This window comes from Cydia pomonella, chromosome 2 (assembly GCF_033807575.1).
Source record: "Cydia pomonella isolate Wapato2018A chromosome 2, ilCydPomo1, whole genome shotgun sequence".
Classification (NCBI taxonomy): Eukaryota; Metazoa; Arthropoda; class Insecta; order Lepidoptera; family Tortricidae; genus Cydia; species Cydia pomonella.
The window spans coordinates 7517748-7542187 of record NC_084704.1 but is presented as its reverse complement, the minus strand read 5'-3'; the positions used below and the strand labels follow the sequence as shown (position 1 = coordinate 7542187).

Genomic DNA, 24440 nt, shown 5'->3' with positions numbered 1-24440 from the left:
GCCTGTCTCTTATTGGCAAGGTCGGGTCGTTATCGATACATTATCACTAGGGTATCCAATATCGGACGATTCTCAATACTATGGAGTATATAAAAAGGAGCAAAATCTCTATGAAAGGCGTCCATAAAAAAACATTAAATAGGTGGCGCCACAATACACCGAAATGGAATGTCATAGACCTAATATGTATATAGATGGGTATAGATACGCGTGCGCCCGTGAAGGATAGAACATACTCAATGTGACAAAATTAAAAACACGTTTTAACTTTCCTGACAACATACCAAAAACAATCTACGTAATTTGGTCGGGTTATTTGTTGCCCTCCCCCATTTCAGCTCCATATTATTATACCTCTATGGTTCATGCAATTCATGAGCCTTCCTGACGCCACTGGAGAGATTAGACAGGGATAGGAACCGGTTTTTTTTGGAAAAACTTTGAAATAAACATATATTTCGGTTTATTTGATACTCCAAATATAGGACTCGGTTGTGTTTTTAGATAACAACTTCGTATTATTAGATTGCCCAATTAGAAATGAAATAATTAACAAAGAACGAAAAAATACCGGTTTCCGATCCCTGAGATTAGGAACTATTATTTAAAGCTGAAAGGTGGTCACTTTTGGGACAGTTCTGTCATAAGTCATAAGAGATTGTCGTCCTTACGGATTACGGTATACCGGTATTGAAAATGACCATTTTAAAAAATCTCTTGGGTATAATTATAGTCAAAGAGAATGGCCTGCTGTATAATATAAATATATATATATATATATATATAATCTTATCGGGCGGGTTGTGGCGCCATCGCTCGAAACGATACCGCCATACCTTTGGCCTTTGATCTATTAGATGGCGCCAATTTTTGATATTTAACAAATTTAACACATATCAGTGAAATAACAAGGATCAAAGTCAAACGGCGTTCTAAAAGTTTTAATCATGTGTCGAAAGATTGCAGTAAATTTACTGTGGCCACAAAGTTTTCTTTGACAATCTACCTCTATTTCTAACTCTCTTACGCACGTTTATCTCGTTCTATGTGTATTGACACTACTCAACTCAACTGACCTTCGCAAGTACACATTGAGGAACGAGTTAGTCAAGTGTGCTGATTCAGTATCTGTTGTGTCTCGTTATTATAACGTTGCCGGTGGCCGGGTATTCTAAATTTGAAAATGGTTGATTGCTAGCATACATTCCTAGGTTAGTTAGCAGTAGGGTTTGTCTGCTTTTACTTTGAATCAGTGTCCAGTATTGTTTTATTTAATTATAGTGTGTTTTAAACAATTTTTCGATTCGATGCACACGAATTGAATGCGTGCGGTGTTTATTCCAGCTAAGTGAGATATTTATTCTTGAAATTGAAAGTGTTTTCGAGTGCTAGGTCTGTTCACTGTCTTCTGATTTTAATCAACTGTTACATTAATTATCTGATTTTAGTAATCCATTGAATAATTTAAGTATCTTATTCTCATTGTTTAAATCATCAATTTAAACTGATTTTCCAAAAACTATTGTTATGCGGCTTTTATGCGCATTCTGGCAGTTATAATTAACTGTTATGAGCCTTTGTTGAATGATTGATTTCTATAGTAAATATGGGCAGACACAATGATAAGCGAGGCCTTATCATTGTCAAGGCCCAACGTGTGGGGTGTGGGTAATATATATTAAATTACCATAATTAATCAATATTTTCATCATAAGAACATAGTTTGGGTAAGGTACAGGTTATTTAAAACAAACAAACATTTTTGCGCATTATGATTGAGAATCACGATTGATATACGTGATATGAAGATTGGCAAAGAAGGACCATGGGCCAGCGATTGATAATAAACATAGATGACGAACTAGCTCTGCAAATTGACCCCACACACATTGTGCCGAAGCGGGCGGGGCGTCAACTTTGTGCCGCGGAGCTATTTAGTTCGCAAATGGCGGCCCGTTGTGACAGACATAGAAATACGTCAGTTCTACCAGCTAACTTAAGGAAATAACATTTGCATTTGATTACTTTGACCCACATGTGGATAAAATGCAACTTTCTCATTAGTTTTTGAACAATCAAGAAGGCCTATAGCAGTTGGTGTGGTGAAAAACAGTTTATCTTTCTGCTGGTCGTAACTTGCGATTTTTGAAATCATCTTAGGCCCTAAGACTTAGGGCCATCTGCGCGTTCCAGGGTTAGCCAACGAACACGGAGTTAACCGTTTAATGTAGGACAGTTAACTATATAAACGGTTATCTTCTAGTTATTTCTGTGTAGGTAAATTAACATTTAGTTACATTCTTCTTCTTCCTCGCGTTGTCCCGGCATTTTGCCACGGTTCATGGGAGCCTGGGGTCCGCTAGACAACTAATCCCAAGATTTGGCGTAGGCACTAGTTTTTACGAAAGCGACGTGACGCATCTGACCTTCCAACCCAGAGGGTAAACTAGTCCTTGTTGGGACTAGTTCGGTTTCCTCACTATGTTTTCCTTCATCGAAAAGCGACTGGAGTATTGAGTTACATTACTTTAAGTTTATTTGTACTTTGTAGTTTGTATTATTAATTTTAGGCTTATGTATAACTTATTGTTACATATTTTTATGTCTTTATAAATATAAAACAATTTCATGGACTCTAAAAAAAAGACCAATGAGAACTTCGAACCTGTTTAAATTCACATAACTTTTTACTCACATAAATAAAGGGATCAAAGTGGCACTTTTCTGTTCTAAGACACTACATATTTTTATTTCTTTTTGCATACAATATTTTTTGCTAAAATAATATTTTGAAACAATAATTTCCTCATAGGTGATGCGTAAAAGCAGTATGTATCGCAAGGTAGTTCTAGTTAGCAAAATTATTTCCACCTTGGGCGTTAACCATTGAACCCCTTACCCTTACTACGCTCAGGATTCTACGAACGCCCTCGCCGTAAATATTCTCCCTTGTGATACAATCGACTGTTGTATCGTACCTAACTGGAAATAATGTCGTTACATTTCATATGAATGCTTTGTTTTTTATTTCAGTTTAATATGGAAAAAATAAAGTACCTGATTATATTGGCGACGCTTTTTCAAGCATGTACTCCGTACAAAATTCTCGTGGTGTTTCCGTTGCCCGGCAAAAGTCACAATATTCTCGGACAGGCGTTCGTCAGGCACCTCTTGAATGCTGGACATGAGGTGGGTAACTTGTGTTCCTTTATTCTTTAGGTATACCTATGTAGGTATAGATAGGTACTACGTGCGGGCGAGAGGAGATACCTACGTCGCGCTCTGTATTTGACTGAACTGTAAAATTAAAGACAATTTGAAGGGTGCATTCGATGTCGCCGGGGACAGAATCAAAAAAATTGGACACCTATACGAAACTGGGGGCCATGCTAAGATGACAATCGCTTGCAGAAAACGAAACGAAACGCTAAGATAAACCTAAACAATTTATAAAAATGATAGCGTATCATTTTCTGCAAACGATTGTCATCTCGACTAAGGCCCTACCAAGATTGCTCCTGGAATCCAATAATTCAGCCTAAATTGGTTTTATTATACAATTTTTATTATTAATGGGAAATAGTACATTACTATAGTCCAACATTTGCAAAAGAACTCATAGCCCCCACCTAGAACGAAATGGCATAGATTGAGTGACAGGGAAAAATTTAGAAATAGAATAGGAATGGGTGATATGGCATAGATGAGAGCGAATGATTTCTGGAATGAGAGTAGTAGGTTAGCGGAGTATGAGCATGTAATGAGGAGGGATGAATTCCATATAGGCAAAAGGATGTTAGAGACGAATGTTGATGGACGGAGAGCGGATGGTAGACCCAAAAACGATGGATGGGTTGTGTGAAAGAGGATATGAGAAAGAAAGGAGTGAGTGCTGAGATAACGAAAGATAGAAGAGAAAAACATGTACCGACCCCACATAACGTGGGATAAGGGCAGGAAGAAGAAGAGGACTTTACGAAACGAAGGGTTGTGGTTAGGGATACGCATCCGGCGATCCCGTTTCACGCCGAAATTTGTATAATGCTTTTCTCAAACTGGCAATTAATTTGTAGTAAGTCATGTCAACATTTCATTGCAAGTTTGATAAAAATAGTTTCCTCGTAATACAGTGTGTCCCTAGTCCCTATCCATTGGACAAAGCCGAAATGTACATGCATTAGGGTATTTAGAAACAGTGTACCAAGTATCATAACAACCGGTGTAGCGGTTTCGAAGAAATTAACAAATTAGCATTTTTTACTTTGGAGCCTGTATGTGTTAGTAGCTCCTAAGGTAATATCTACATAGAATAGTATGGAACCTTCTTCGACCTTTTTGATTATCTTTTTAGGGTTCCGTAGCCAAATGGAAAAAAACCCTTTGAGATTCGTCATGTCCGTCTGTCTGTCCTTTTATGTCACAGCTTATTGTAACACTTTTTTCCGAAACTATAACTTCAAACTTGGTAAGTAGATGTATTCTATGAACCGCATTAAGATTTTTACACAAAAATAGAAAAAAAAACAATAAATTTTGGGGGTTCCCCAAAGGGGGTTTGGGGGTTTTAATACGTCATAAATGGTACGGAACCCTTCATGGGCGAGTCAGACTCGCACTTGGCCGCTTTTTTTATTTATGACACTAATAAGCTTCTGACTTTTGATGTGAAAATGTCGTCATTATAAAATATTTCGAACAAATTGTCAAAAACACTGCCAAAGATTAACACAGTGTGTTTCTTTTTGTTGTCGATTATTGGAAATAACTTTTGTTTGAAAAAAATTTTTTTTTTCTTTTGTTCTAATTAATAAATATTAACGTCAGAGCATTCCTGAGCAGTAACCCTACGTGGGATTTCAGGATTTGTCCAATGGCTAAGGTCACCCTGTATACGTAGGTACGGTAGGTGTTTACAATAGGTACCTACGAGCTTCTCAATACAAATTAATCCTTTTCAGGTCACATACGTTACACCTTTTCCCACCGGTAAAACGACTGATAAGTACCACGAAGTCGATCTCAGCAAGAATTTGGAGAGCTATAAAAGTATGTTGTATTTTTTTGTTAAAGAAAATGTTTGCGTAAACTCCGTCCACTAAGAAGACCAGGCTAATAAACATGTTGAGCGGTTAGGTAGCAGAGATTATGGAACACTTATGTAAATGTTTAGTGCTGAAATTAAAGTTGGGAGCCGTTATGAAAACCAGTATTTAGCTATAATGCTCATGCTCATATTAGCACCTATAGGACTTAGGTATGTAGGTACAAACTGAAATAAATGTCATACAGTAAGAAAAAGTGACCAAGACCTCCAGTGCCCCAGGCTAAAATCGAACCAGCGTCTTCTGCTACCGCGGCAGGTGCCTGGGCCATTCGGTCACCGGGGTCACGACGGCATAGGACGAATTTTTCCATGTATGTATATGCATTACTGAAGGCTTATGGTGCCCCCTGGCCATCCTTACGGTAAAACAGTATGGTTCAACCTTCTAACTCAATCAACTCAGGCGATTCCGAGTTAGCGAGAGAATATAAGAAAAAGAGAATAGAAAAAAAAAAAAATGTTTTTATTTCAAGTCCTCCTATGCCGTCGTGACCCCGGTGGCTGAACGGCTCAGGCACCTGACGCGATAGCAGAGGACGTTGGTTCGATTCCAGCCTGGGACACTGGAGGCATTGCACTTTTTCTTAGTATTTAAATAAGTTTATAATTTATACAGTATATTTGAAAGAAAATCAAATTAAAATATTTTATGAAAATAATTTAATTTGTTCTAATACTTCTAATACTGTGTAGGTACGACAATAAAGAGCGGTAATAGAGGATTACAACCTCGTTCCTATATTTGTAGTTTGCAGACTTGCCATTTCTTTCTCCTTTCCATTCCATAGTCTTGGACTATTTAAGATATACAACTTGGCAGGGCATAATTATGAAGCATATATTTTATTTATTTCAGCGAGTGATGACATATTTAACCTGAAGAGAGTGATTGATAAGACAGGTAAACAAGAAATGTTGACCATGTTGCCACAGATGATAGAAATGTTAAAGATGAATCTTGAGAATGACAACCTGAAGAAGTTTCTCGGAGACACCACGCAGGATTTCGATGCCGTCATTGTAGAGTGGCTGTTTAGTGATACATATGCTGGGTAAGTGTGGCATACGGTTAAGTGGGGCTGGCCTTAACATTGGGGTCTGTTTACAAAAAGTTTAGGTTTAGGTTTCCAACCTTCACAGTCTTTTTGAATATAACTGGCAACAATTATGTATTTGAATTCAGGACTATCGCCCTGCCAGATGAATAAAAAAATATCTGCAGGCGAGCATTCCGAAGGTGGCAGTCATTAAGAGTAGATAGTCGATATTTGTGATCTTGCTGAATAAAGAAAAAATATACAAAGCCAGAAAACTACAACGAGTGATTCCATTCCACCACCATTAGACGCATTCCTTTTTACATTACACATTTATTAGTGTTTACTGCGAGTTCAGACATTTTGCTACTTACCCGTATTGACGTTACCTTATTAGGTATCCATTAAAGAGAAATGGAAGGAGCGTGAGTGAAGAGATGACAGGCTATACATCCGTAATTCTGTATCTTTCTATCAACCGTCAAATAAAAGAGTCATTTCATCCCAAGTGAAATGAATTTTTCCAGTTAACAGTTGCGTTGCAGCATGCATAGCCTTTAGGTAAGCAAGAGCAAATTTGAAGACAGGACGGTGGGAATCGAGTTGTATGATTGCCCCGCTACTACACACACACACACACACACACACACACACACTAAAAACACACACACACTGATACATATTAAAAGATTTAGTAATGAACAAATTATTTTTTTCCAGATTTGCCACTGTATACAATTGCCCATTAATTTGGTTTGCGTCCACCGAACCTCACTGGATGGTTCTGAAGCTGGTCCATGAGGTCTCAAACCCAGCATTCAATCCAAACATTATGTCCACATCGTCACCACCGTTCTCCTTCGCTGAGCGAGCTACCAGCTTGATAGGCGTGTTTATGTTTTCAGCTCTCAAATACTTGTAAGTGCATCGTTCTCCTTATGCCCTGGATAATCAGGTTTTTCTAACTTAATGTGGTTAAAATATCGAAGCCGTGACGCGACCTGACGAAAGTATTCGGTTTCTTTTTAGCTACCTTGGCCCTGCTGAGAAAACAATATTTGAAGAATATTTTGGTCCATACGTTCAAATAAGGGGAAGATCACTGCCAGAGTATGAAGAAGTTCTACACAACGGTTCTTTGCTCCTGACTAACTCTCACTCTTCGCTGAGTCAGCCCGTGAGCGTGCCTCCGAACACCAAGGAAATTTCCGGATACCATATTGATCCTAATCCGAAACCTTTACCCGCAGTAAGTAACAATAACACAATCTCTCTATTTTGGTTTCCTTAAATTGAATCGGGGCAAAATCTAATTCGAATGCTATACACGCAATTGCTCTTAAATGAAGTGCTCGATTTTTTAATTTACTCGTACAAATTACGCTGAAACAGAAAATCACATATTCTAGTGGTAATCTTTGTTTTTACAGGATTTACAAAAACTTATGGATGAAGCTGAGCACGGCGTCATCTATTTCAGTATGGGAAGCAATGCCAAGAGCAAAGATTTTCCCGACAAACTAAAACAAGATTTTCTTAAAATGTTCGGTACTTTAAAACAAACTGTACTGTGGAAGTTTGAAGAACAGCTTCCCAATTTGCCTAAAAATGTCCGAATTTTGCAATGGGCGCCGCAACACAGTATCCTTGGTATGCCATATTAATTAATTCACCTTTGTATTTTTGTTATACTTATGCAACAGTCCACCAATCTACTTTCTGTTTCAGCCCATCCGAACTTGCGTCTCTTCATTACGCACGGCGGTCTTCTGTCCACTAGTGAAACAGTTTTCTTCGGGGTCCCAGCAGTAGTGATGCCGTATGGACTCGACCAACACCTCAATGCAGACAGGGCTGTTAACAAAGGCTTTGCATTGAAAGTAGACCTCTCTTACGAAATGGCTGGTCACATGAAGCTAGCTATAGAGGAACTTCTGAGTAACCCCAAGTAAGTTAGCAGCTTGATCGTCCTGTTTTTGTTGGGTTAGTTATTAAGCTAACCTACCTGGGAAATTGGCCGGTAATTTTTTTACAAATCAACGGATAGCCACAGGCAGTAAACATTACTATGTTTACTTACCGCTTTTTCAGTTTTTATAATAATTTAATAAGGATATTCTTTTATACAAAAATAAAAGACCTAAAACCTAGCCCAAAATACGTGAGAGTCAGAATGGCGGGTGTACCTAAATAAAATTAAATGAAAACCATACCATATTTTTGTACCTAATTTGTACTATTTAGTACCTCCTTTAAAAAAAATTGTACCTCACGGTACTTAAAGTTATCACCAAAAAACAGGTCACCCGCCATCCTGACAGTCAGAATGGCGGGTGTACTTTATTACGCTATGTTCCCGTGGTTATTGATAAATTCTATAAAAGCCAAATTTTTGTACCTTTTTTGTACCTTCATATTCAATTATAATACGAGTCATTTTATTTTTGGTTTCCAAGTTTTACTCATTTTATATTTTGCTTGCTATTACAATTTTGCAGGCGTTATAATTTTTCAAATTATCGATTTCATTTTTAAGAAAAAACGCTAGGGTACAATTATTTTTATTACGCCAGGATTTAGTACCTTTAATGTTTAATCTGTTAAGTTCAAATAACTCAGTAAATCATGTCTTAAAAAAGGCTAGGCGCCAATTCAAAGAAATTTTCCTAAGAAAAATCATAAGACATGATTTTCTGAGCTATTAGAACTTAACAGATTAAACATTAAAGGTACTAAATCCTGGCGTAATAAAAATAATTGTACCTTAGCGTTAAAAAAGGCTAGGCGCTAATTCAAAGAAATCTTCCTAAGAAAAATCATTTTTAAGACATGATTTTCTGAGTTATTTGAACTTAACAGATTAAACATTAAAGGTACTAAATCCTGGCGTAATAAAAGTAATTGTACCTTAGCGTTTTTTCTTAAAAATTAAATCGATAACTTGAAAAATTATAACGCCTGCAAAATTGTAATAGCAAGCAAAATATAAAATGAGTAAAACTTGGAAAGCACAAATAAAATGACTCATATTATAATTGAATATGAAGGTACAAAAAAGGTACAAAAATTTGGCTTTTATAGAATTTATCAATAACCACGGGAACATAGCGTAATGAAGTACACCCGCCATTCTGACTGTCAGGATGGCGGGTGACCTGTTTTTTGATCATAACTTTACGTACCGTGAGGTACAATTTTTTTTTAACTAGGTACTAAATAGTACAAATTAGGTACAAAAATATGGTATGCTTTTCATTTGATTTTATTTAGGTACACCCGCGATTCTGACTCTCACCAAAATACCTGCTAGTCTTAAAATTTTCATGTCGAATTATTAAAGCTAAAGTTTGTTTTTAATATAATTTCTAATCATTGTATTAGATATACCGAAAGAGTGAAGCAGCTATCGAAGATTTATCACGACCGTCCGGTCCCCCCTGGCACGGAGCTGGTGCACTGGGTGGAGCATGTGGTGCGCACGCGCGGCGCGCCGCATCTGCGCTCCCCCGCGCTGCTGCTGCCCTGGTACCAGAAGATGTACTTCGACCTTCTAGCAGCAGTTTTACTAGCACTGTTTGTCGTTAAATTAATATTGAAGAAATTGTGGGGTATAGGAAAAAATAATTTAAGAAAATTAGGATTAGAGAAATCGTCTGTTGTTAAGAACAAGAAAAAGACTAAGTGATGGTTTTAGCAGGTTGTTAATTAAATTAATTCTAAAGCATTTTTTTCATTAATGCATTCCTGGTTCCTACCATAAAATGCCTCCTTTAATTTTGACGTCCTGGCGGTAGGCCCTCTGTTATTTTTGTCAATTGTCGATGGCATAACTTTTGCGTAAGAACACTAAGAACCTTAATGTAGGTTATTTAATTATTAATTTCACTATTTGTAGAGTCGGCTCACAAAGATGTTGAGCGTATTGGAATTGGACGATTCATTATCATTCAAAGGGTTACGTAGCCTAATATACATATATCGATAATTATTTTTATTTATTACGTATCATATTATAGACGTACCTGATTAGTTAAATAGTCCTTCAACTGCGTTTAAAGTCGGAAGACCCTTATGTAACCTTCACGCAATGGATCAATCGTGTTCTGATCTAATAATCGTTTAGAATATTAGACATTAATGTGATAATAAGTAGAAGTCGAGGTTTATGGAGTATCTAATACAGTCGTCGTTTTAAGTTGGTTTCATTTTACCTCTAGTCATCGAACAATACGTAAACGTGTGTATATAAAGACGGTAATAAGCTGTGGTGAGCTGTATTATATACCTGCCTTAATATTTATGGTGAGTAGGTACCATTTAAGCTTTCTACTATCTATGTAATTGAATTATTCCGAAATAATAGCATGTTTTTGCCTTTATTTATCTAATTGGGATAAGAAACGCACAGTTATCTCTCTTTTAAAGCCTTATAAGGTCTAGGAAAGATGTGTACCTAGGTACTCAAAGATATTAATTTTTATATTCAATTGGTACAAATTTAATTAATTTTCAATTCCAATATTTGTACCTCCATAACATATGAATGTAAAAATACTCATTATTTGTGTCATACTTATTTCAATTTAAATTTCGAAATGGTCAATCCAATGGCTGTATGGCATGTAGATATGTTGTAGGTATTAATGAAGATTTAAAGTAGGTACCTATATATACTTATCTAAAAACTAGAATTGTTGGACTTTGTATTTTTTTTTACTTATTGCTTATAACATTACAAAAAAAGAATCGTGCCCTAGTTAAAAATTAGAATACGTGGCGAAGTAATGAAAAAAAAAATACGGACAGATATTTCAATGACTCGGGTACTTTCTTTCTCTGGACGCGGAAAATTTACCATTTGAAGAATGACCCTGTTGCGTTCATCTTATATTTTCCGACCCATTTGGATTAAGCGCTGTGTATATTTTCAAAGTCATGGTCTAAGATACGTTATAAGGAATAACTAACCTAGGATATAAAATCTATATTTTATATAAGAATCGATTAATCTAGGCAACCATGAACTGGATCAAATTTTTAATAAGGCATTCTATTACAGTTAAATTATATAAAATATACTTTTATTCGATATATCATAAGTTTAAATAACAAAAAAAAAAACCTGTCCCTACACAATTTCACTAGGCAATCTACCTACTTTCAATGTATCAGTGTGAATATTATCTCTCATTTATTTCTTATCACAAAAATAAATAACATATGAGGGTAGATATTCCTTATAACGTATCTCCTACTATTAGAAGTTACTAGGTACCTAATCTGAGGATAATGGTCAACGAGTGCTCACTATAAATGTCCAGGGTGAGTTTAGAAAATGGCCGCTTGCCGTTAATTTTAAGGATTTTGTGGTCATTATAGACGATGCCTCGATTTCAACGATACTTGACTGCGCTACTTCTGATGACGATGACCTACTGCGCTTGCGATGGTTACAGAATCCTAGTCATGTTCCCGTCTCCGGGCAAGAGCCATAGCATCCTTGCCCAGGGCTATGTCCGACATCTCACTAGGGCTGGACATGAGGTAAACACACCAGCTAGTTTGTAATTTGTAAGTACTTATGCAGGGCTGCCACCCACAAGTCCGAGTTTCCCTGAATTTGTCTGTTTTGATGTATAACGCAGAACAATTTGACTATAGTCAATATAGACTATATTAAACGAATATATTACTTTAATGGTAGGTATTCGCTACATATGTATATAGAACTGTCAATAACTATGTGACCTTAGAAAAAAATCACTACAGACATGAACTTGCCGTGTACCCTTTATTTAAGCTTTTAGATTTAAAACAGGTAACGCACGTTACATCATTCCCTTCAAACAGCAGAAACCCCAAGGTGCGTGAAATTGACGTCAGTGACAACCTGATAACTGTTAAAGGTAAGATACGTCATTTTGCCGGGCATAGGCCAAAGGTTGTGGCTTGTGGCGCCATCGCTTGAAACGATGCCGCCATACCTTTGATCTATTAGATGGCGCCACTTTTTGTTATTTAACAAATTTAATACATATAAGTGAAAGGATAAGGATCAAAATCAAATAGCATCCTAAAAGTTTTGATCATGTGTCGAAAGATGGCAGTAAATTTACTGTGGCTACAAAGTTTTCTTTGACAATCCACATCTATTTCAAATTCTCGTTGCATTTAAGTAATACAAATAATTTAAATATATTTGTTTAAAACATATATTTGTTTAATTTTTTTTAATTAAGCCCTAATAAGGTTTCAATGAATTGTCATAGCCTCATAGGATATCATTCGAAACTAGAAGTATAGTCGTTAGATTTGTAGCTGGCCCCAAGCGGCTAATCCTTTGTCTATTGTTAACTAAAACCGCGCGTGCCACCTGCAAAAAAAGGGTCCGGTCACTTTAACCGGTTATTGAATTACAATTCTTATGGTAATTGGAATAAGATTCAAAATTAACAAATGGAAAAATAATTTGCGATTTCTTGTGTGGTCCCTCTACGGTTACTCGAATCCCGGCGAGTCGAATGCTGCCAAACCAGTCTAAAATGTGTCCTCGAGATGCGTAACAAAGGCGCGTTATCGGAGAGCGCACCTACACTGGTTTTTTGAGCGTTAGACTAGCCCGCGCTCAGGTGCCAATTAGAATTATACGACCCTTTTTGTGCAGGTACTGGCACGCGCGGTTTTAGTTAACAATAGACAAAAGATTAGCCGCTCGGGGCCAGTTTCAAATCGAACGACTATGTAAATCTATCTATACCACTCTACTCCGTCCATAGTCAAAATAAGAATTTTACGTTTATGGTAGCACTTATGCCAAGACAATGCAGTTACCTTAGACGGATTCTAGCAAATTTTAAATAAAACCGCTATCAGATACCAACTTACTGAAATGCTTTGCCATACTAGAAGATAAAATAGACTTTTGTGCACTGAATTCAAAAATAAAGAAATTGTTGAAAAGTTGAATGAGAAATATATTTCGAGATATTCTAATGTATCGATAATTTAATTTTCATCCCTTATTTTTTGGTAATCACTATTCTGATAAAATTATTTTAGAGCGTGCATTGAAATTAGAAAGAATCATGAAGAAAGAGTATGACATAACAGACCAAAGCCTAACAATAGGTTACTATGGAAAGGTGGCTCAGATGTCACTGAGGAACAAAAATGTACAAAAACTATTAACGGACCACAACGAGCACTTTGATGTAGTTATTGCGGAGTGGCTGTTTGATGAACTTTATAGCGGGTAAGTATTATCCCATCAAAAACATTTTCATGTAATATGTAGCCAATAAGGCCCAAGACGAGACCATAAGGCTTTCACTGTCAAAAAGTTATCAGATCTCTCGTAGAGCCAAGCTTTTAACTCTTCAAGCCCTAACAGCCACATTAAAAAATTTATTTTATTTTTTTGTCTTATTTTTATCTTTTTTTGTATATGACAACTGATTTTGTATATGATTCGTTTTTTGCGTATCGATGCATATCTAAATGAAAAACATCATTTTAAAATTTTAAGTGAATCGCTTGAATACATCCATTACATTAAATACAGAAATACTACATTAAAGAAAAAAACTTCAAAAAAATCTTAAGACATAAACTGTCACTAGTAGGTACTAGGATGTTGATATTTAGCATAATTTAAATTAAATATCCTTCACCATAAGAGGTACTCACAAAAAAATCCGAGTCAAATTGATTTAAGGGCCGACTACTATGGAAACCCGACTATGGCCTTTAGAATTGTTTCATTATGTTGGTTGGTATCTTTATAATTTGATGTGTAGGTAGGTACGAAAACTAATTCAAGGACACTACAGAGCCCAAATTCTTTCTTTTTTTCAGGTTAGGTGCCGTATTCAATTGCCCTTTTATCTGGGCGTCCACGTTCGATCCGCATTGGCTGATATTACGCCTGATCGACCAGCCTAGCAACCCCGCGTACGTTGCCAACTGCAAGTCGCTCAATGTGCCACCCTTTACGCTGGTGCAACGGGTGGAAGAGCTGTGGACTTTCATTCGGGTGTCTTTTGCGAAGTTTTTGTAAGCATTTCTTAGGATAAAATGTAATCATCACGAATTTTCAAGTATCTACATATATCCCGTGCCATCTCTTTAAGCGCCTGATACTACACGACGTTTACTTTTTCATTTCTTATACTCTGAAAGTAGGTCATTGTTGTTCTATGAAGTGTGCAGAAAGTGATACGTTTCTACACTCCTATTCTTGACTTGTTCAATGCAAGTTCTTCTTGGCTTCCCTCTGCTCTCTCTTCCACCTTGCTTCTGTTTTCCCTTTTGTAATGATCATTATACTCGTAAAAAGGTAAACATCTTTCCTCTTCTATATTCTTGTCTTTTAACATCTTGAGAATCTCATTATTAGACTTTTTTACGCGACTGCCCAAATGAGTGTATTGTTCCAGCTAACCCTTAACCGTCCGACCGACTTATTTAATCCCCTCTATGCCTACAATCTACAATAACATTTTTAGTTGAATCGAGATATTAATTGTAAGGTTATTTCTTCTACTTCAGTAATATTTATGGACGAGGTAAAAAAAGGGAAAGTGTCGACAGTACTTATACTCTTAGTTGCTTTTCCTGTTTCATTACTTTAAGCTTTGGCTGGTTTCTTTTTTTTGTTCACTTTACACATTCAGCAAAAGAGGTGTTAGTAACATCGACAATATTTAATTGTTACAGCTACTTAGATCCGATCGCAGAAAAAGCCTATAAGGATATTTACGGGCCAGTGCTGGCAAAGAGAGGGAGGCATTTGCCATCATACGACGATGTGTTGTACAATGCGTCGCTCGTCCTGGCAGACTCCCATGCGTCGCTCGGGCAGGCCACTAGACTTCCACAGAATTACAAAATTGTTGGAGGTTATCATGTAGAAACCGAGGTTAAGCCGTTACCACAGGTACTTCATTATTTCTGCCTTGCTAATAATCTCCGCACTTTCTCGGAGTCGCTAGTCGGTTTCAAACAGAAAACAGGCATTTTCTGAAGGGGGTTGATAATTTAACGGCTTCGGGTATTTTTCAGTCTGTACATTCTGGAATCTGATCCCAGTAATTGGTGCAGGCGATGGTTTTTCAAAGCGTTTTAAAATATCCGCTGTTCCATAATACTTAAAATCATAATAAATAATCATTTATATACTGTTCCAGGAATTACAAACGATTATGGACAACGCTGAACACGGAGTCGTATATTTCAGCATGGGAAGTAAGCTGAAAAGTACAGATATGCCGGAAGAACTAAAAAAGCGCCTGCTTAAAATGTTCGGCCTTCTGAAATACACGGTTTTGTGGAAGTATGAAGAAATCCTGCCAGACATACCTGAAAACGTTCACGTTTTGAAATGGGCTCCTCAACAAAGCATTCTAGGTAATATTATTTGGCTTTGGGTTTTGTAGAGGACTATACCTCTCGTGTCGAACGCATGAATTGTTTTCGAATGGTCAATTTGAGCTTTTAAAAATGATGCCCCACTTGACCTAGTGACCAGACTTTGAAATTTTGCCCTCTTTATTATTGGGCATTTCCCATAGTTATTAAAAATAAAATAAAAATATAATACTTTCAATGTGTTTGAGTTAGCGTTGTTAAGTGGTAGTGCCATTTGTACAGTTGCCATCAGATATATTGGAGCAGCCAAGGTACTCCAAACAAGTCCAGAACTGTAAAACAAACCTTAATGCACTGGCTAACTCCAACAAAGTCATACTTAGATGGATAACCATGGCACTCCGTCATTAACGGAAAGAAGCGGACGCACTTGCTAGAAAAGGCGCAGACGCACCCCTGGCCGGCCCAGAACCGTTCTGTGGAATGTCAAAACGGGATGCATATTCTCTGCTCAGCAACTTAGAAAAAGCAAGAGCAATCGATTGGTGGAAATTTGTCAAAGGGCAAGAACACTTGAAAGCTCTAATCAAAGGGTTCAACAGCAAAACTGCTGGGGGAGCTTCTAGGGCTCAAAAGACACAAAACCTGCGCGGTGACTAGAATATTGACTGGACACTGTGTAAGTTGAAAAAACCACATGCAGGTTCTGCCAGGAGTCAGAGGAGACTGTAATGCACCTTCTCTGTTTCTGTGGACCACTAATGTCAAAAAGAAGTAAGTACATACTTAGGGCGGCACGTTGCAACCCTATGAGGTACAGAACATTACGTCGCAAAGAATCTGGAATTTCCTGGATTCAACGGGCATTACCAATGAACTTTAAAGGGCAATAGATCACTGCTTGGTCGACGTGGTACTCAAAGGCCCACAAACTCCAATAATAAAAATACTCCTTACAACCAAATATATAATATTTCATCGCGTTAGCAATAGAGGCGTGTTTAGGTATTTGTAAGCAAGCGCCTTGGCCGCTGCTATTTAATTTTAATCTGATAGTGATTGTACTTCGCAGATTAAGTATTTCCTGTTTCAGTCCAATTACCTTTTTTAAATGAATGTAGGTATACTCGTATTATTGATAGCGTTATCATCTTTTCCAGCACACCCTAACTGCATCATTTTCATAACACACGGAGGATTACTGTCTACCACAGAATCTGTTCACTTCGGCAAGCCCATCATCGCTATACCAGTGTTCGGAGATCAATATATCAATAGTAAGAGCGCCGCGCACAAAGGATTCGCTAAGGTGGTCGAATTGGACTACGATTTAGATAAGGCCTTGAAGAAAGCCATTGACGAGGTCACGAGTAATACCAGGTTTGTAGTCGTGGCTACGGTGGTAAAGGAAATTATGATCCAAAAGAAAAAATAGGCATCGAATGAAAACATAAAAACTTGCTATATTCGTCATCATAATATTCGATTTCCTATTCTAAATCGCGGGCAAGATAGAATCTGGCTAGCCAAATTTTGCTGACAGATATTTCCATGTTGTATCACCAATTGTCTATGATTTACAAAAAAAGCTAAAAGTCTGTTGTCAATTAAGTCAATTTGTGTCATTTGTTCAAATTGTTCGCGGGTTATAAGGGGTTTATTTTAAATAATATTAATAATGATTATACCGAGTGAGGTCCGCAAACTATTATTTAAGCTCATAAATAATTACGACAATGTATGTGCGAAGTCGACGTGAAGCGTTGTATTTGTATAACGAAAAACTGCTATGTTTATAAGTCGTAAACAATTTAGTATGTTGGTGATGTATTACTATTTTGATACTTTAAGTAAGTACTAGTTCTAACATTTGCCTATAACTTCGATTAAGTACTAGAATTTATTAATATCTGAATCTCACGAACAGGACGTGTGTAAAGAAACGGATAAACTAGAAATTCTGGAAAATATAAATATTATCAAAACATTGGAACGTAACGAGTTACTGAAAACTAATATTTAGAAGAAATCAGTAGAATGACTGGTTAGTATTGCAGTAGTAAATTGATATAAAAATATCTTGGCGAAATATGTCTATATATGTCTTTGTACTTTATATAGAGGTAGAAATTACGTGAGCTGACTTTGAGTGCAAGTCAACGTATATTAACTTATTTCCTTAGGTACCTTTTACGTGTGCACGGAAAATCAAAATTATTTTCTAGTATCAAAACTATAATTCCTACTACACAAAGTGTGACTAGCCCAAGATATTTTGAATTTCCCGCCAAAATATTGTGTAATATTTCAGAAGCCAGACTCTATTGCCGCGCCGCTGCTTGGTTAGGCCTACAGGAGAGCCTAATCCAGAATATCAAGTTCTTGCTACATAACGGTGTTACTTATTAAGTTAATAATTTCAGGTACAGTGAACGAGCGAAGGAATTATCATTAATTTACCACGACCGTCCGGTCTCCCCGGGCGCGGAGCTGGTGCACTGGGTGGAGCACGTGGTGCGCACGCGCGGCGCGCCGCATCTGCGCTCCCCTGCGCTGCTGCTGCCCTGGTACCAGAAGATGTACTTAGACGCATTAGCATTGATGATGACGGTTGTGGCTGCTGTCGTTTATGTGATTGGGAAGCTACGTGGCTTATGCAAGTTGATTGTTATTAAAGAAAAGAAGTATTTATAGTAATTGTGGATTTCACTTTTTAAAGCCTGTTACCATGCCTTGAATCGCAACTTGTGTCACATTTTCGCTTTGATAACAAACTTAGAGACAAATCGGTAAAAAGTTACCGGTGTACCTAGCGTTAACGAAGAAATTAACATGTTAACTCCCACTAGTTACCACCACGTTACCAACACTGGTAACTTGGTGGTAAGTAGTGGGAATGACCCGTACCCCTAGTGTAAATAATTTCGATTTCGAAACGTGACCTACGCGTTTGCGTTAAGTCTCATTTTGTATGGGGTTTTGAACAGCACGCCAAGCGGGACGTTTTGGAAAGTCAAAAATCTCATACAAAATGACACTTAACGCAAACGCGTACGTCACGTTTCGCTGTCGAAAATATTTACACTAGGGGTACTGTTAATTTCTTTCTTAACGCTACACCGGTTGTTATTAGTATAATAAGAAAGCCGATGTGTGTGATGACCATAGCACACGCGTTTCATACGACGTTTTTCAACACACTTGCGAGGAAAAAACAAAACTTATAAATTAGATTTTTTTTTTGTCAAAACAGTAAAAGTACCTACAATTTTCAGGGGTGGCTTACAATTTTAACATCGAATAATTGCACCGAAGCGTGCTGGGCTTGTAGGCATTTATTCGTCAGTTCATTGAAGTAAGCTACCAACACGTTTTCCAAGAAAGACTGGACGTTTTTGCTGACTTTCCGTTGAATAAAAGGTTCATATGCCGCCAAGTATTTTTCACCCGATTTTGATGGTAAAAGGCTATCGTTCTCGGCTCTTGCCTTTACCTATTAGTATTACTGGCAGCGTCAATTTCTATAAATTATGTTTGGTGTGATAAAACCTCTTTGAACTAACATTTGAAACCTTAAAGTTGGTTAAAAAAATGTATTACTCGACCAAATTATGAAGGCTCCGTTTCCATGCATATTATTAGCAATCAGTTACCTTCTTAACTCAGTCGGATAATATAATGAAAAAGCACGAGTGTTATGTTATAATATACTGAAAAAGCACGCGTGTTTAATATCTACGATTATGAGCCAAAAATCGGTGGAATAAAAACGTCGATTTGAGCAAGTGTGTTGAAAAATACTTTGTATAACTGGTTCTAAATACCCTAATGCATATGTACATTTCGGCTTTGTCCAATGGCTAGGGCTCAGTAGGTTTTATGGATGCTAAGTTCCTGTGTCGCAGATTATGAAGGTTTTGTATTTTCGATGATTTTGCGTCACGATATTTTAGTTTTTTATGCGGTTTCGTATGTCCGGTTGGGCACTTAGCACAGCTCATCAATCTCATCATAATTGACAAACCTTATATTTGAAAAATATTAATCATTTTTGACTTGGTAGATCGGTTTTTGCTTGTTTTCTTATTAACCGTTTTACAGGTAATACCAAAAATAATAATCTGGGTCCGACCGCTACTCACCACACACTGTACGCTACACCCACGCTCTTTTGTTATGAGATTGTACCTACATCCCACGGAAATGTGGAGGTTGCGGCACTTGCGGCACGTAGTGATTATATGCTCTTTGGTTGCGGCTTTCTAAACGCCAAAAATTTCCACGACCATGAGGTCACCACGAAACCACTACAATCTCAGGAATTATTTCCCCGACAAGTGTGAGACTGTGGGATGTATCGTGATGTGGTGGCAGCAGACAGGGGCTTCACACCGCTCTCCTTGGTAAACAAGAACTGGCGCAAACCTGTAGTACTAAGCACCGAGGACCGGAAAGCGGTATGGAAGGATAAAGATGTACAAGGCGATTCTACAAGGCTCTCACCCCTCACGGGACCCGCCTTAGACCTACCCACGTCGGCTAACTCCCAAGGTTGTCCGTTTAAAACGAATCATCAGCCAGCAAGCAGCTCAGCTACTTCTGAGCCTCGTCAATAATGTACTATTCGTTTTCGTAGCTACCTATTCTACTTTGCTAGCAGATTGTGGGCAATGGCAATATGGCAAAGGACAGCACGATCACCGTCGTCACAAATTCCACACAGTCATCTCCCTTTAATACCAACCTAAGTTATTTTTTTCTAGACTAAAATTACTTTTCCGAAACTGCAATGTAATTTGAACCTTAACTCAAGAGGGTTACGGTTGAAATTATTTCGACATGTAAGTGGTCTATAAATCCATCGTTAAATTGATTCAATTTTATAGACCACCAAAGTTATAATTTTTTTTGGGAATCTCTAAAATCACTGACTAGACGTTTTTAATAATAGACAAGAAAACATCCTAATTATTTACTAAAATTAACAGTTTGAATTTTACAGTTATTCAAAATATGAAAATGCAATATGTAGTGCACTTAAATCTCCCGCCTCTTAGACTCCTACCACGCATGCAGTGATTGTCACTGTCTGCAAACATATCCCATAGAAACGCCATACTTTACCACTAGGTATGAAATTGAAAACAGCATAGTCGGGTTCCATGTATATACTTTTCTTCTTCTTCTTTTAATCCTGTTACCCCCTGCTGGGGTGTAGGGCTCGAATCATTTTCTTCCACTGACTCCGGTCCTGGGCAGCTTGGGTAACCTCCTCCCACCCCATCCCCAATGTATATACAGTATTTGTAACTATTTTCAGTGCATTTTTCATTCCTAACTTGGCTTGGCTTCTTTTTTACTTTTAGCGAAAACAGAGAATATGTACAATTGTACAGTTCAAAAGTACTTAATCCTTTAACAAATTAAATTGAAATAGATTTCATATACTAAAGAAGAAAAAGTAAACAAAGTCGTCAAGTCGTCAGGTGGTGGTTTGGTCACTTTTATTTTAGTATACTTACATCTCTTTGAGTTAATAATATATATATTTACATAGTAATGTGCAGGGCTCGAACAAATCATGCGGATGACGCAAAAGTGACGTAATTTTGCACACAGGATGATGTTTGTATTTAAACCACCATGTGACATGTCGCACTAACTAACAAAATAATCGTAAATCATTCCATGGAATTTGGGTGACAGGGTGATGTCTTGAATACTCGTAAAATAATCTCACGAAACTTGTTACTGTAACCATAGAGGTATAACCAAAATCACTCACAAAGTGCTCACTCCATGGGCATTTCTCACAGCGTTTCAACCGCTGACAGTCCCCTGCCCACATTTATGATGAAGTTCTAGAAGATCGGTGGGTCAGTTTTGTTTATTTTAAATAAGAAAGGTATTAGTTTACCGTAACCAAAAATGGTATACCAATCTAGGGGAATTTCGGCATAAACAGGAGACCGCTGGTGGATACATTTAAAACGAGCATATTAAACAACAAGTAATCTCAAAATGTATGGAGATTATTAATAAGTTTAGTAAAACTTGATATTGGCAAATTTTTACCTCACTTACAATGTTATATATATGGAGCTTGAATTTTATAAATAAAAGGTTTTGGCAAAGCTCGCTTAGAACTTGTTTGTAAATAGGAAATCGTAACTTTTTGGTTGCTATGGAGTGGGCACTCTATTAGGGATTAATAATTTCGTTACTGTAAACTAGTACCTTTCTTGTTCAAAATAACCAAAACTGATCTGACTGACAGCGGTTGAAACGCTCTGAGAAACACCTTTGAAAAATAAAAATGTGGCTTGACGTCATCGGCATGATTTGTTCGAGCCCTGGTAATGTTACTACTTAAAAAAAACAAATCAAAATATTTAATGAACATAACTTTGATTTGTTCACCAGATGTAATTCTTTAATTAGTTCAAATTAGTGGAGTTATACAAATAACAAATCAAAAATTCCTGACTTTTCTTAAACCTACACACAATAGTCAGATTCAGGGAAACTGCTTATTACACTGTGGAGTTTAGTGGATGATCCCTATAGATGGATAGTAGAATTTAAACTGCACACTGGTGGGGCACAGTGTGATAACCACCTGAGAGTTTCAAAATATTACTTACTTATTGCAATAAATATTAACATTTTGAATATTGCAATTGTTGAAGCGCACTAAAGTACTTAACATTTGCTGTAAATTACCGGGTGCGCCTGGCACATTAATGTTTACAATTTTATTGCCATTGTCTTCTAAGGGATTTTCAGTAGGATTCCTCGCTTTATCTTCATCTTCGATTGAATCATCAAAGTAGTCTTCTGATAAACTTGTACCTGGAGTATTAATACTTACATCAGTTTTCTTCTTGAAAAAACAATTTTGTATTTGACTCCATACTTCATCTTTGTTTTCCATTGAGTTCTCCGCAACATCTGTCGCTGTATTTGTAATATTTATATTTACATGTTCAATGCTCTGGTTCTCAAAGGAATTCCGAAACTGATTTGGTTCTTGAATTTTATTCTCCGTTATATTGCTTGAGCAAGTTTCTGTTATAATTTTGCTATGATCATTTTTGTTTACAATACTTTTGTTTGCAACCAAACTTGCTATTGAGTCATTAGTGGAATCCTCTGGCTCTGATACAGGGATAGTTTTATATCTAGCATGCCCTCGTAAAGGTAAAATATCTCCATCTGCATCAACTAATATTGTTGCTGATGTCCGTCGAAAACAGTGTCCAGTGTACAATTCTGGATTAGGGAGTCCTAAGAATTTGGCAATTGTTTTACCTAGATTTCCAAACTGGTTAATACCTACACTCATTGAGGTGTATTTGCCTGTGTGATAGTGTATGAAAAAGCTTGGGCTGCAGCAGTGATCAGGTCGCAGACTTATGTATTTTTTAACAAGTTCAAAATATTCACCAGTTACGGTGAACACTCGGTTAGTATTTGATTTGGTGTTGTAGATCTTCACAAGAATTCTTGATCCACAGACTTCTACATCTGTAAACTGAAGTCTGTGCAATTCTTGTCGCCGACAAGCACCCACAATGCCAAATATCAAGGCAACCTGTAAATATAAGAAAGAATTAATTGGTCCATGTGTTACTATTTAAAACACAAAATAGGATAACAAAAAAAAAAGACATAACAGGTTACCTTAGCAGCAAGGTATTCATCATCATGTGCTTCTTTTAAGAACTTATTTATTTCATCAGGTGAAAATGTCTTGGATTTTTTCCCTGTATAGCCCTCTGCTTTACTTTTTATGAGAGCAATCACCTTAGAATATTTTGAGATGTCTACCTTATGATTCAGAACTAAAGTATTTTTTAGAATTGAGAAATTTGTTGACAAGGTAGAGTATTTGAATTTGTCCGACATTTCTCGAAAGTATGCTAATACCACCTCCTCTTTGAAAGATTGTATATCGTTTGTTATTTTCCAGTTCATAAAATCTTGGTAAATTTTATCATATGCTTTTCTTGATCGTTCGGGTACCAGATAAGCATCGTTCGTTGCTGACTCAGATACACCAGATGAAGCCACATCCATGCTTTCATTATCAGAATTTGTGTCATACATTTTCATTCACTTATTTTTGTGAAGTTTTCACAACATTCCACACGTACGTACACAAACTTTTCTAAGGGGTTGTGTGTTAGAATTGCCATAATCAGGCGTAGTTAGAACTATTAATAAGTAATTTATTAAATAACAAACTATTTCACAAATTATGAAGAAATGGCTAGAAAACTACGTTCAAGATTTCTCATCCTTTCTAAAATTTTATCGCTACGGCTAGGCTACCTCAGTTCACTCACTGAAGTCATCTCATCAAGTCACTGATCTTACTGTCAGTGTCAAATTAAATGTGTCAATTGGGTTGTCTATGGTTTCAGTGCAACCCGCCGCGTAGCCATAGATGGTAGGGGCTATAGTCCGCGCGGAAAAAGAAGAGCAAAGAGTAGTATAACAAAGAAGAGTCATAGAATGTATTGGTTCCCTTAAGGTGCCTTAAGCGCGAATTACATCCACATTTCCCGATTTCGGGCCCGAAATCAGTCCCGATTTAGGGCCTGATAATCGTTTTCGTTTCACGGAATATCAGCAAATCGTTAACAATGTTTGAAATGTAAACAATACTTAGTCTCATTTTATTTTCGTATTACATATTAGTTCTTTATTTACAATAACAATATACGTCATGGATATATACAGATGATTACTATAACTAGCTTATATCGTCAGGTGACAAACAAAAGTCACTAATTTCATAGCCACAATGAACCATATTGCTACTAAAATAAGGTTGATTTTTGTTTAATTATTTTTGAGTGATTAGTCAGTTTTGCTTGTCACCTGACGATATCTAAAATATGCCTTAAGCATTATAACAAGGATGCTGG

General features: G+C 36.9%; 2 protein-coding genes across 2 annotated transcripts; one reads left to right on the top strand and one right to left on the bottom strand.

Moving 5' to 3' along the window:
• The first annotated feature begins 1064 nt into the window (after positions 1–1064).
• Positions 1065–18204, top strand: LOC133515636 (uncharacterized). The gene is made up of 17 exons (XM_061848206.1): positions 1065–1211; positions 3034–3189; positions 4959–5046; positions 5961–6156; positions 6862–7059; positions 7171–7390; positions 7572–7791; positions 7870–8089; positions 9523–9823; positions 11521–11685; positions 11960–12047; positions 13201–13393; positions 13996–14193; positions 14857–15076; positions 15327–15546; positions 16668–16887; positions 17931–18204. The coding sequence occupies exons 2-17, from the start codon at positions 3040–3042 to the stop codon at positions 18199–18201; spliced, it is 3168 nt and encodes a 1055-aa protein (XP_061704190.1). The 5' UTR covers positions 1065–1211; positions 3034–3039; the 3' UTR covers positions 18202–18204.
• Positions 18205–21896: 3692 nt separating this feature from the next.
• Positions 21897–23894, bottom strand: LOC133532661 (uncharacterized). Its single transcript, XM_061871427.1, has 2 exons — positions 23191–23894; positions 21897–23101 (listed from the first exon to the last, which is right to left on the bottom strand). Exons 1-2 carry the CDS (start codon positions 23620–23622, stop codon positions 22148–22150), a joined length of 1386 nt encoding a protein of 461 aa, XP_061727411.1. The 5' UTR covers positions 23623–23894; the 3' UTR covers positions 21897–22147.
• Positions 23895–24440: the final 546 nt, after the last annotated feature.

Bases quoted from the DNA above. Each gene is read 5' to 3' on its own strand.
- LOC133515636 (XM_061848206.1), top strand. From the start codon at position 3,040: ATGGAAAAAATAAAGTACCTGATTATATTGGCGACGCTTTTTCAAGCA. The intron at 7,391-7,571 runs GTAAGTAACAAT...TTGTTTTTACAG, and splicing joins ATCCGAAACCTTTACCCGCA to GATTTACAAAAACTTATGGA. The intron at 11,686-11,959 runs GTAAACACACCA...GATTTAAAACAG, and splicing joins TCACTAGGGCTGGACATGAG to GTAACGCACGTTACATCATT.
- LOC133532661 (XM_061871427.1), bottom strand. From the start codon at position 23,622: ATGAAAATGTATGACACAAATTCTGATAATGAAAGCATGGATGTGGCT. The intron at 23,102-23,190 runs GTAACCTGTTAT...TTATATTTACAG, and splicing joins ATGAATACCTTGCTGCTAAG to GTTGCCTTGATATTTGGCAT.